General features: G+C 39.3%; 1 protein-coding gene across 4 annotated transcripts in view; it reads left to right on the forward strand.

Annotated features, from left to right (window-relative positions):
* The window catches only part of LOC126470277 (casein kinase II subunit beta-like), a 92,381-nt gene extending 85,408 nt beyond the window's left edge, over positions 1 to 6,973 (forward strand). For 3 of the 4 annotated variants that reach the window (XM_050098023.1, XM_050098024.1, XM_050098025.1), the window contains exon 7: positions 1,209 to 3,312. In XM_050098023.1, coding sequence (XP_049953980.1) covers positions 1,209 to 1,317 — 109 coding nt within the window. In that variant the 3' untranslated portion in view covers positions 1,318 to 3,312. Of the gene's footprint in view, positions 1 to 1,208; positions 3,313 to 6,614 lie in introns of those variants that run through there. The other variant, XM_050098026.1, reaches the window with a different exon arrangement.
* Positions 6,974 to 13,178: the final 6,205 nt, after the last annotated feature.

Raw genomic sequence — 13,178 nt, forward strand, 5'->3', positions numbered from 1 at the left:
ATTTGAGCTCAGTTTGCTTTTGGCTCATTCAGTAACAGCAAGGATACCATCTACCACCTTCTATAAGAAATTATGGTTGATTATTTTAAGATTAGGAAAACACATCAGAATCCAAAAATATGACACAGTCATGGGGAAGTTAATGATTCTGACCTCCAATGTTATATGTTCATATCAAAAGTTCCTCGGTTTGAGTTTCAGGCAGGTTAGCCAGGGCCCACTTCAACAAACAAAATGACACTGCTTTAGGTCCACAACATGCAACTGTGTTATCTCACATGCAACTATAGGCTTCCTGCTTTGAAGCATCAAGCATTGTCAAATTATATGTGGAATTATAAGCAATAACAGTGGAAGTATTTCTTGTCTCATTCTACGTAATACTAAGGCATGTAAAAATGCAGGGAAATGGGCAAGTGGATACTGCAGCCAATTACTCCTGCAAGGAGTATGATCAGCGTGCCATACATGCTGTAATCTGACAGGTGACTCAAAAACTCATCCAGTCATGGATGGGCACTTACTTTTTATTCATGACTTCTTAGTCCAGTAGGACTCCCCAGTTTGTGGTGCATTGGAATGACTGTATGTCACTTGTCACATATTTCAATTCAGCTTAGGTGTTTATGCCCGATGTTATATATTGGTGTGTGGCTGGTTCATCTCTTTTTTTTTGCCCGGTGATCAACTGCCCACATGCCCCGTGTGTTCCTGCTGTAGAAATTTTAATGTCACCCATTAAAATTTTTATTTTTACACACACACACACACACACACACACACACACACACACACACACACAATCACCAAAGAGAACTTCTGAAGCATTTTGAATTTATGGCAGGTGATATTTACAGCAGCGACAAAATCTGACAAAGCATTAATAGTTGTTGCACCCCAGTGGTGGTATCTCCCAACTTATAACACTCTGCTAATTCATTGTGGATCCACCTCTGCCTTTTTAAATAGTTTGCCATCATTTTTGTAAGCAGAAAGATTCATGATAATCATGACTCATAATATTATTTCTGTAACTTTTTTAAAAGAGACATATAGTTTATAAGTACTTTGAATGATTTCTGACCTTCCAGTATTTTATTACTATATTAACTCTGGAAATGTTTCATTTGAAGCCAGTGAAGTTGTTGGACTTCAAAAACTTATTTCATGCTATTTCTGTAAGTAATGTAAAGGTTAATATGTTGCAGGCTATATGGATTCAAAATACACCCACTTGCATACCAGATACAACAGCAGGTAGCAACAACTTTCAAAGCACCTCCACGCCCTGTAACATATAACAATGGAAAGCGCTAGACTGTAGTGCAGTATATCTTGTCTCTTCTGTGGATCTGTTTGAGTTCTAAATTGTTCCTCTATTAGTTTAAATATCTCTGTAATACTTTGTCTCTCTGTTATCTGTTGTATTAAGACACTGGAAAAAAATTGTAAAGCTGTGTGTTATTACCCCCTTCTATGTGGAGTTTAATGTATCAGACTAATTAAAAATAGGCAGTCTTCTTGCATTTCCCGGGTTCCTATACCAGGATACAGAGGATAGGGGGAAAAAAGGAAAACTTTTTTCATTGCTACTTGTTCAGATTTGTACTGATTCTTATTACATTTAGCGGCACTTCTCTTTCTAAACATTGATGATGATTACAGCAAAATAGAACAATAAGGATGGAAGAAATTTTTCCTGTGTCTTGCAGTTTGTAAAACTGTTGTTTTTAGGTTTAAAACCAGACTTAATCCATATGTGTGCACAATATTAAATATTGTACTGTAAGGGGAAAAAGTGTAAGGATACTCCACAATGTATCCCAGATGTTACAGTAGTTATTTCTTTGTGTAATGGCTCCATTCATAACATCCGAATGTTTATTATAGTGAGATAGTTGTCATTTTCTTAGTGGTCAGTGATCTCATGTTAGACAGTACAAATAAATGGTGTAGAACAACTGAGAATTCATGGAGAAAGGTGTTTAAATGCAAACTTGTTCATAAACTGAGTGTTTTGTGTTGCACTTGTCCTTTTATTTAGATATAAAAGTTGTTCTTTTATTGATAAAAAATTTATATTATCTGCTTGTGTTTGAAATATTAAGTGTTATCTTGCATGAATGTTAATGTGATAAAAGAGAAAAACAAATAATTGTTTTAATAATTTTTTTTACAATTAACTAAGGGGAAAAACTGTTATGGACATTGATACATTCCGGTTAATTTTTTTCGCCATTCTAAGTTTACTATCCTTTTCAACCCTATCATTTGAGTGGAAGAGATCTCTAATTGTGATTAAAAACCACATAGAAAGCTATGAAATGAAATGATCTAAGACAGATAAAATGGCCATACTTAATTAAACACAGAATATTGATGGAAGCTGTTAGGGACATAAAGTAGTTTTCCATGTAACTAAAGATAGAATTAGTATGTTCACCAAGTGTAAATTTTGATCTAATTGTTTTTTCCTTCTGTTATCTTGTCACTGTGTGATTTTCATCTGACTTCAGTATGCTGTCTACCAGTTGTTGTTATTATTGGTCACTTCCAAAACTAATCTTGGCTTTGTTGTAAAACATGACAAAGGGAGTCTAGTTCCCTTTATCTTTCCTCTCTCGATGTTAACCAACACCACTTATCACATTTGAAAACTGTAGCCATATCTGTCTTGATATAATTCATAGCTCTCAGTTTTTACTTTCATGTTTAGATTTTATAAAGTGCATGCATATCTATATCTGAATAGTTATAGAATAATAAATGAATAAATGTGTACAAAAGAAAATTTAGTTGAAACAACTACTACTCCTGCTGCTGCTGCTGCTGCTACTACTACTACTACTACTACTACTACTACTACCACCACCACCACCACCACCACCTCCTCCTCCTCCTCCTCCCTCTCTCTCTCTCTCTCTCTCTCTCTCTCTCTCTCTCGTGTGTGCGTGTGTGTGTGTGTGTGTGTGTGTGTGTGTGCGCGTGCGTGCGGTATTGTGATATTTGTTAAAAAATAGTACAACCAAAAGTGTTTACTCTTGTAGAATTTCAGGCGAAGTGTTGCCTTTTATCTGACTTACTCTATAAACAATTGTGTGATGGCTCTCTTTTATTCCTTTTAAAACATGGATAATGTTTCTAAAACAACTGTAAATGTTGAACTTGGGTGTCTTTTGTGTGACTGTTGTAAATGAAAATAAGCCATTCAGAATTTTCAAAAACTGTCTTGATGTGAGTTTTAAGTGTCTATATGTTGTTGAAATGAATAAAAAATGGAGTTAAAACTCTAATAAAATGTTCAAAAAATCATTTATTTTACAAGCGTTGATAATTCTTTGTGTAACTCACCTTCAGCTGTCACTGTCATACATAAGCATTTCATAATTTAATTATAAATAAAGACAATGCAGCTGTCTATTGAAATGTACTCGCTTATTTCTTAGAGTTTTCTTAGAATACTGATCTGCCTTGAAGTGACTTAGTGTGGTTCAACCTGGAAACACTGTTTAAAAGGGCTGCACTTTGTGTCGGCAAGGTTCAGAAAACAGTCTGTTTCCTGCTGCAGGAATGGTTCTTCATAACATATCTAATTGAGGCTACTAAATAAAGCCCGTTATTGCCTAAATGCCTGTTCCATATACTCATTTTAATCATATAGAAGCTGGTACCAAATCTGTTGTAGCACACAGTTCATGGCGTAAAAACCTCTACTTGTTCAGTTTGTGCTCCCACATTCTCTCAATAGTAGCCAGCATAAGTATAGAACTCTCAACCTGCTGACCAAAGAAATAAAACTTTTATAAAAGTCCATAAACAGTTGTAAATTTTACAAAATGGTTATCAGTTTTGGTATGCTTCCTCAGTACTGTACAGTTCACAAATATTCAGTAATCTGAAATTCGGAATTATGACAGCATACCATATCACACACATTTTTTAGCCCATTGGTAGAAAGTCACAAATTCCCAAAATTCTCGAAACACTGTGCTTCTCAGCTACAGCAAGTTAAATTTCCACAAAATTATTTGGACACCTAAACATAGGCCCACATACACAAAGAGAGCTGAATTAAGACTCTTTGAGAGGCGTGTATAAAACTGATCACTCTTTATTTCTCCCATTTCCCCCACACCACCCCTCCACTCCAGGATATGTAAACATTCTCTATTATTGGCTGGAACATGCTGCAGCCAATCAGCTTCATAGCTTTACTCAGTAATTTCCCTCCTTGACCAATCACCAACTCTGAATATACTTTATTAATTTTCCATGCTTAGCATTTTTTTTTTCAAAAAACACAACTAAAAATATCATCTTTACTTCAGATTGAAAAACAGTCTGTGATTGTAGTCGTGTCTGTGTCAGTGCGAAATGGACCTGTTGTAACATGCACAGTTGATATGACATCTATACTTTGTAAGCGTGTCCTATACTGTGCTGCTATGACGAAGTTTGCTGGTATGGCCCACCTCTCATTGTGTATGACTTTCACAGATGTGTTGTATATCCAGTTACTTTTAACCAATCTGATGATGCCCTAAAAGGGTGAAACGTATTATTGAAATAAATTAATTTTTTCAACCAGATTGTTTTTCAATCTGAAATAATTCAAAATATTTGCTGAGCCGGGTAGCCAGAAAGGAATGGAATAAGTTCTTCATCCTTACTTTTCTTAAGGACAGATATAAATGTTTTGCATCTGGAATCATCACACTAGCTACTTTACATCAGGCACATTGTACCATGGAAAGGAAAATCCTCTCGTTCACTACATGCCACAGTAAACCCTATAACGCCCCATTTACAGAGTGGGAGCTCCTCAGCGCCCTTGCACATTGCCCCGACACAGCTCCTGGGCCGTATCGTATCCTCAATCAGATGATTAAACATCTCTCATCTGACTACAAGTGTTATCTCCTCATAATCTTCAACTGGATCTGGTGTGACGTTGTCTTTCCATCGCAATGGCGGGAGAGCACCAGCATTCCAGTGCTCGAACCCAGTCAAAACCCGATTGATGTGGGGTAGCTACCGGCCCATCAGCCTCACCAACTTTCTTTGCAAGCTGCTGGAACGTATGGTGTGTCAGTGGTTGGGTTGGGTCCTGGTGTCACGTGGCCTACTGGCTCCATGTCAGGGCGGCTTCTGCCAGGGTTGCTCTACCACTGATAATCTTGTAACCCACCCTTTTCCAGACTCCAACATATGGTTGGTGTCTGTTTTGACTTACTTAAAGCATACGACATGACCTGGCGACATCATATCCTTGCCACATTGTATGAGTGTGGTCTCCAGGGCCCACTCCCGATTTTTATCCAGAACTTCCTACTGCTCCGTACTTTTCATGTCCAAGTTGGTGCCTCCCATAGTTCCCTTCATATTCAGGAGAATGGCATTCCGCAGGGCTCCATATTGAGTGTCTCTCTCTTTTTACTGGTCTTTGGGAGACGGAATGCCATAACAGTATACACAACAAACTGCATGTCATTAAGGAGACTACAAATGTGTGGAAGTCTTCCATGTGGTCTTCTCGCAGGGAATCAGTTGTCCCCTGCCGGCTCCACATTTGCCATACATGGCTAATGCATGGTTATTTCTTCCATCGTGAGGACACACCTCGGTGTCGTCGTGGCTCACAAATGATGGTCGTCCACCTCTTGCTGGACTTCTTGCTTTCTGCCGCAGAGTGGCAGACTTTTAACTTTCCCAGCACCCTGCCTTCGGTGTTGGACAACAGTACCTCAACAGCAGCTTTAGTTTTACATTTTATCCATGAGGGTGAGTTTTATCATTTGATCTAAGTTTTAGTGCATGTCTTTTGTCCCTATGTGCCCTCCACCCTAGTGCTTTTGGGGTGGAGGTTTTAATCTATTGCAGAGTGGCTGGCTTATACTATTATTCTCATGGTCTGCCGGTCATGGTAATCAGCTCTCTTGTTTTGATCTCTTCTACATGTTCCTTGTGTCTCTCTGTGGTTTTCTTGTCCGATTTTGTCCATTTTAATGTTTGTTGTCATTCAGTCATTCTTGTGGTTTTCTCCTTTCTTTCAGCTATGTTTTTTGTGTGTCGATTATTTTACTCCCTCCGTTGTGGAATTATTTTAATCGGAACGAGGGACTGATGATCTAGCAGTTTGGTCCCTCCCCTCTCTTTTAAACCAACCAACATTGTACCATGCATGTGACTGCTCAATTGCACTGTATTATTCACATACTCATTAATCGTTAAGAACGCTCAAGATTTATGTGTTACATACATGCTGCATTCACCCCTGCACATACTGTAGTAGTATGACAGGTGAAAGTAAAAATGTCAAACACGGACATTAATAACTACAATTTGAAAACTGATAACCTTACATAACTTACACTGTTATCTACACAATATTGTTTAACTGCTTCGTGATGGAGCATTGAATTTAGTTCATCATCTGATATATTTACAAATGCAGTAGCATACTAAGATGTTTTTAATGGAAAGCTACAAAATTTTAATTGTTAGATAATTTTGAATATTTCTGAAAATATTTAAAGTTTGGAACTGAAACTCCTACAGCAGGTAACTATCATTTTTCTTATTGGTATACAGCAAAGTACTTTATTATTTTGCAGGTTGGTGTGTAATTTAAACAATCTACAAAGTGTACGTGCCTGACTAGGCCTGCAACCAGCTAACAAACACAGGGACAAGAAGTGGCAACTTCTTAGTGTTGAAACATGATCTGTAGGCCACCAGGCTACTAAAAAAGCAGCAAGGAAGAGTCTTATGCATCCTAATCATTATTTCATGTTGCTATACCACAACTTTTATTAAGGAACAGTTTTGTAATGGATGGAGAAAGCTTAGGGCTGTAAATAACAGCAACCAAGAAAATCTGTTAAAATGTGTGTTGTACTTATTTTATTGCTTGATGGTGTTCTACAGTAAGTATAATCTTAACAGCTGTTAACATTAGACTGAAGCAGGGTATGTAGATGACAATATATAGCCAGATTTTAATATAATGTTATCTTCTTTTGTAAAACTGTACGTGGAGAAAATTATAGAAGGTATTAGACTAGGTACCTTTAAGTCACATATCTTCTTCATTTACTTTCCTTCAGAATTAAATGATGAGATTGCATTTTGTAGGTTGTGATGTTCTTCACCTAAAGGTGATAGAAATATTATTATTTTATCTGGTACAAACTATGTTTGACAACATATGATTTATAAATTACACAGCACAGCAATCAGTTATTCTCTCTCTCTCTCTCTCTCTCTCTCTCTCTCTCTCTCTCTCTCTCCAAACCCAGATTTCAGCTAGTGCCTAGCCATTATCAATGCACCATTTTCTAGTCTCAATGCATGCCAGTTCCCTATTGTCTGGATTTGCCAAATAAAACCTGCAAAAAAGTGACGACTGAGTGCTGCGCTCTATAATTTATAAATCACATCAGTTGCTGAGTGCACCTACTTTCCTAATGGAAGGTAACCTGCGAACTTGATTTTTCAGCAGTTTCGGGCACTCATATTAGTTCTGTCATCATTAATGATGAAGATTATTAGTTTTAGGGTTTTCCTTAAATTTCTACTAGTTTTAATACCTTCTCGTTCATGAAATTTCCACAATTATGCAACTCTTGAGGCTGATGGCCACTCACAATATGTAGCAGACAAATTGCTTGTGGCATTTTGTCACAATATACATAGGTTGTTTTTAAGAGTGGCCATGTTGTTTCTTCATCAGTGACAAACTTCTCTGAGAGTGACAACAAACTTTGGCATTTCACTGATTGGGGCAATAATCCAAGTGAAAAACATTGATTTGGTCTTCAGTTTGCATTTTGTAGTAGTGTGCAACATCATACAATGCACAAGGAAAAATTTCACCATTTTATTTGACCCTGATAATTCGACTAACATGAACAGAAAATCTCCCCCCCCCCCCCCCCCCCCCCCCCTCCAGAGCATGGCTGGCCACCGTTGTGGAGGTGCTGGGTCCAGTTTCTAATGATCACTGTAGATATTTCTTGAATGGTGTCCAGCTAACCTGGTGAGACCAAACAAGAAGTTGCTCAAGTAAAATAAGCAGACTAATTGATACAAAAGAGACAAAATTCACATCTGCACCAAGCTGGGAGTCGTGGTATTTTGTGGTTACTGAATACAATACATTTGATGCACTTTAATGGCTACCAAGGAGATATTGTCAACCTGAGGGCACTTCATGAAATTCCTAGGAAATAAACAGCAATATTGTAGCAAAGATAACAATTGTGTCCTTCATATTATGGGAAAAATAAGTTCTTACATTGATTTCATTGAGAAGTACATCTAATGTAAACTATGTACTGTTGGTCTTTGTTTCATTCTGGATCAAGTAGTCATCTTTCGACTAAAAATTCTATTTGTAATTACAAGACAAATCATTCTCTGATTCAGAGGAAGAGTGATAAACAATTTTATTCAATGAGAATTACACACTATTTATTTTGCTTTTTCTAAATATTGTAGAACTCCAATTATCTGTACTCCAACTATCCAGCTCACCAGTTATATTGCATCACTTTGAGGAAAAAGAAACTTGTACTCTAGTGACTAAAAGTGTTCAATTTGTTTGATAGTTGTTATACAGCTCTCTATATGTTCCTTTATCATTCTAAAATCAATCTGCAGTGAATGTATTAACACAGAATCTTCTAATGAACAATGATTACAGTATGCACATTGTCGTATGTACAATATGCACATTGTTGTATTTATGGTGCCCGTCATTAAATGTGGCCCACATCAGTTGTGTCATGACCTTAATGCATACACAGGCAAAGGTCCCGAGTTTGAGTCTCGGTCGGGCACACAGTTTTAATCTGCCAGGAAGTTTCATATCAGCGCACACTCCGCTGCAGAGTGAATATCTCATTCTTGCTACTATATGTTCCATCTTCTATGTCTTTTGTGTGGCATATGTCTTCTAAAAGGGAACATATTGTTGGCAGACAAAATAAAAGTCCTTTAACAATTAGACAAAGGTGTTGGTAGTAAGCAGCTAGCTGAGATGTTTAGCATGGGAACATCAAAAATTTCAGACATAAAGTCTTCAGTTTTAAATTTTGTGTGTATGTCCTTGAGAATGAAGATAGGAGTTCGTTGCGAAAAGTGTTGAAAATAGCAGAAAACAAAGAGCTTGAAGCAGCGGTATTCAAGTGGTTTTTGGATCAGTGAGCATTGGAGCTTTCAGAGCTGATTGTTTGCAAAAAAGCAAAACCTTTAGCCAAGAAAATTGGCAGTTTGACTTCATGGCTACAGAATTTCAAGGCAAGGCAGAGAATTTGTGAGTTGGATTTATGTGGCAAAAAAGTATCAGTGGACACAAAAGCAGTAGAAAATTTCACTGAAAATTGAAGCGTATTCTTATGACACTGAGCTTTTATCCAACACAGATGAGACAGGCTTTATTTGGAAAGCTTTGTCTGGAAACAACCTTAGCTTCTAAAAAGGAAACTAGTGCACCTGGCCATAAGGTTGGCAAATATCATGTTACTGTGTAGAACTGTGCTTAACTATATGGGAAACAACAAAATACCCCTTCTGTTGTAGGAAAATGAGGAAAAAGGGGCTTTCAAAAATGTTAAAAAGCTCCACATTGTTTCCAAGGATCAACCAAATAACTGGATGACTGCTACTTTGCTTTGCAAATAGTATGATTCAGTTTTTATACCTGAAGTAAAGAAATACCAACAGGCTATAGGGAAAGGAGTGGTAAGTTAATGTTAATTCTGGACAATGCACCCAGTGACTCCACAGAAATCCTTCTTGATGGAGATGATGGAAGTTTCAAAACACTTCCTGCTGCCAAATGTAATGCATTTGCTGCAGCTAATGGACCCATCGGTTATGGAAACTATGAAGCAGAGGGTCAATGTGGAGGCTGGCCGTGTGGCATCGCCCACTCTGCCTGTCAGTGGACATGTGGCCGCTCCTTCAGCAAGGTCCGAGCAGGCACACGGGGGGAGGGGTTTATTAGTTATTGGAAGCTCCAACATTAGCCGGGTGATGGAGCCCCTTAGGGAAATAGCGGAAAGGTCGGGGAAGAAGGCCAGTGTTCACTCTGTCTGCTTGCTGGGGGGTCTCATCCGAGATGTGGAGGAAGCCCTGCCGGCGGCGATAGAGAGCACTGTGTGCACCCGACTGCAAATTGTTGCTCATGTCGGCACCAATGACTCCTGCCGTCTGGGTTAAGAGGTCATCCTCAGTTCCTACAGGTGGTAGGCGGAATTGGTGAAGGTGGAAAGTCTGGCTCGCTGGGTGGAATCTGAGCTAACTATTTGTAGTATCGTTCCCAGAACCGATCGCGGTCCTCTGGTATGGAGCCGAGTAGAAGGCTTAAACCAGAGGCTCAGACGATTCTGCGGAGATCTGGGGTGCAAATTTCTCGACCTCCGCTATCGGGTGGAGAAAGGTGGGGTCCCCCTGAATAGGTCAGGCGTGCACTACACGCCGGAAGCGGCTACAAGGGTAGCAGAGTACATGTAGAGTGCACATGTGGGTTGTTTAGGTTAGAGATTTCTCTCCCTAGGCCCGACAAGATGCCTCCTGAGACGCAGCAAGGTAGGAGTAGGCAACAGGAAATAACAATACTAATTTGCTAATAGTAACTGCAGGAGCGTCTATAGAAAGGTCCCAGAACTGCTCTCATTAATAAACGGTCACAATGCCCATATCGTACTAGGGACAGAAAGGTGGCTTAAACCAGATGTAAACAGTAATGAAATCCTAAACTCAGATTGGAATGTATACTGCAGAGACAGGCTGGACAGTGAAGGGGAAGGCATGTTTATAGCAATAAGAAGTGCAATAGTATTGAAGGAAATTGATGGAGATCCGAAATGTGAAATAATTTGGGTGAAGGTCACGGTTAAAGCAGGCTCAGACATGGTAATTGGATGTCGCTATAGGTCCCCTGGCTCAGCAGCTGTTGTGACTGAGCACCTGAAGGATAATTTGGAAAATATTTCGAGTAGATTTCCCCACCATGCCGGATATAGACTGGGAGACTCAAACGTTCATAACGGGTGGCAGGGACAAAGAATCCAGTGAAACTTTTTTAAGTGCTTTATATGAAAACTACCTTGAGCAGTTAAACAGAGAACCGACTCATGGCGATAACATATTAGACCTTCTGGTGACAAACAGACCCGAACTATTTGAAACAGTTAACGCAGAACAGGGAATCAGCGATCATAAAGCGGTTACTGCATCGATGATTTCAGCCGTAAATAGAGATATTAAAAAAGGTAGGAAGATTTTTCTGTTTAGCAAAAGTGACAAAAAGCAGATTACAGAGTACCTGACGGCTCAACACAAAAGTTTTGTCTCAAGTACAGATAGTGTTGAGGATCAGTGGACAAAGTTCAAAACCATCATACAATATGCGTTAGATGAGTATGTAGTGTGAGGAGGGCTATGCGAGAGGCGTTCAATGAATTCGAAAGTAAAGTTCTATGTACTGACCTGGCAGAAAATCCTAAGAAATTTGGTCTTATGTCAAAGCAGTAGGTGGATCAAAACAAAATGTCCAGACACTGTGACCAAAATGGTACTGAAACAGAGGATGACAGACTAAAGGCTGAAATACTAAATGTCTTTTTCCAAAGCTGTTTCACAGAGGAAGACTGCACTGTAGTTCCTTCTCTAGATTGTCGCACGGATGACAAAATGGTAGATAGCGAAATAGACGACAGAGGGATAAAGAAACAATTAAAATCGCTCAAAAGAGGAAAGGCCGCTGGACCTGATGGGATACCAGTTCGATTTTACACAGAGTACGCGAAGGAACTTGCCCCTCTTCTTGCAGCGGTGTACCGTAGGTCTCTAAAACAGCTTAGCCTTCCAAAGGATTGGAAAAGGGCACAGGTCATCCCCGTTTTCAAGAAGGGACGTCGAACAGATGTGCAAAGCTATAGACCTATATCTCTAACGTTGATCAGTTGTAGAATTTTGGAACACGTATTATGTTCGAGTATAATGACTTTTCTGGAGACTAGAAATCTACTCTATAGGAATCAGCATGGGTTTCGAAAAAGACGGTCGTGTGAAGCCCAGCTCGCGCTATTCGTCCACGAGACTCAGAGGGCCATAGACACAGGTTCACAGGTAGATGCCATGTTTCGTGACTTCCACAAGGCGTTCGATACAGTTCCCCACAGTCGTTTAATGAACAAAGTAAGAGCATATGGACTATCAGACCAATTGTGTGATTGGAGTGAAGAGTTCCTAGATAACAGAACGCAGCATGTCATTCTCAATGGAGAGAAGTCTTCCGAAGGAAGAGTGATTTCAGGTGTGCCGCAGGGGAGTGTCATAGGACCGTTGCTATTCACAATATACTTAAATGACCTTGTGGATGACATCGGAAGTTCACTGAGGCTTTTTGCGGATGATGCTGTGGTATATCGAGAGGTTGTAATAATGGAAAATTGTACTGAAATACAGGAGAATCTGCAGCGAATTGACATGTGGTGCAGGGAATGGCAATTGAATCTCAATGTAGACAAGTGTAATGTGGTGTGAAGACATAGAAAGATAGATCCCTTATCATTTAGCTACAAAATAGGTCGTCAGCAACTGGAAACAGTTAATTCCATAAATTATCTGGGAGTACGCATTAGGAGTGATTTAAAATGGAATGATCATATAAAGTTGATCGTTGGTAAAGCAGATGCCAGACTGAGATTCATTGGAAGAATCCTAAGGAAATGCAATCCGAAAACAAAGGAAGTAGGTTACAGTACACTTGTTTGCCCACTGCTTGAATACTGCTCAGCAGTGTGGGATCCGTACCAGATAGGGTTGATAGAAGAGAGAGAGAAGATCCAACGGAGAGCAGCGCGCTTCGTTACAGGATCATTTAGTAATTGCGAAAGCATTACGGAGATGATAGATAAACTCCAGTGGAAGACTCTGCAGGAGAGACGCTCAGTAGCTCGGTATGCAGGAGAGACGCTCAGTAGCTCGGTACGGGCTTTTGTTAAAGTTTCGAGAACATACCTTCACTGAAGAGTCAAGCAGTATATTGCTCCCTCCTAAGTATATCTCGCGAAGAGACCATGAGGATAAAATCAGAGGGCTCTAGCCCACACAGAAGCATACGGACAATCCTTCTTTCCACAAACAATACGAGACTGGAATAGAAG

Source organism: Schistocerca serialis, chromosome 3, assembly GCF_023864345.2.
Source record: "Schistocerca serialis cubense isolate TAMUIC-IGC-003099 chromosome 3, iqSchSeri2.2, whole genome shotgun sequence".
In the NCBI taxonomy this organism is placed as follows: domain Eukaryota; kingdom Metazoa; phylum Arthropoda; class Insecta; order Orthoptera; family Acrididae; genus Schistocerca; species Schistocerca serialis.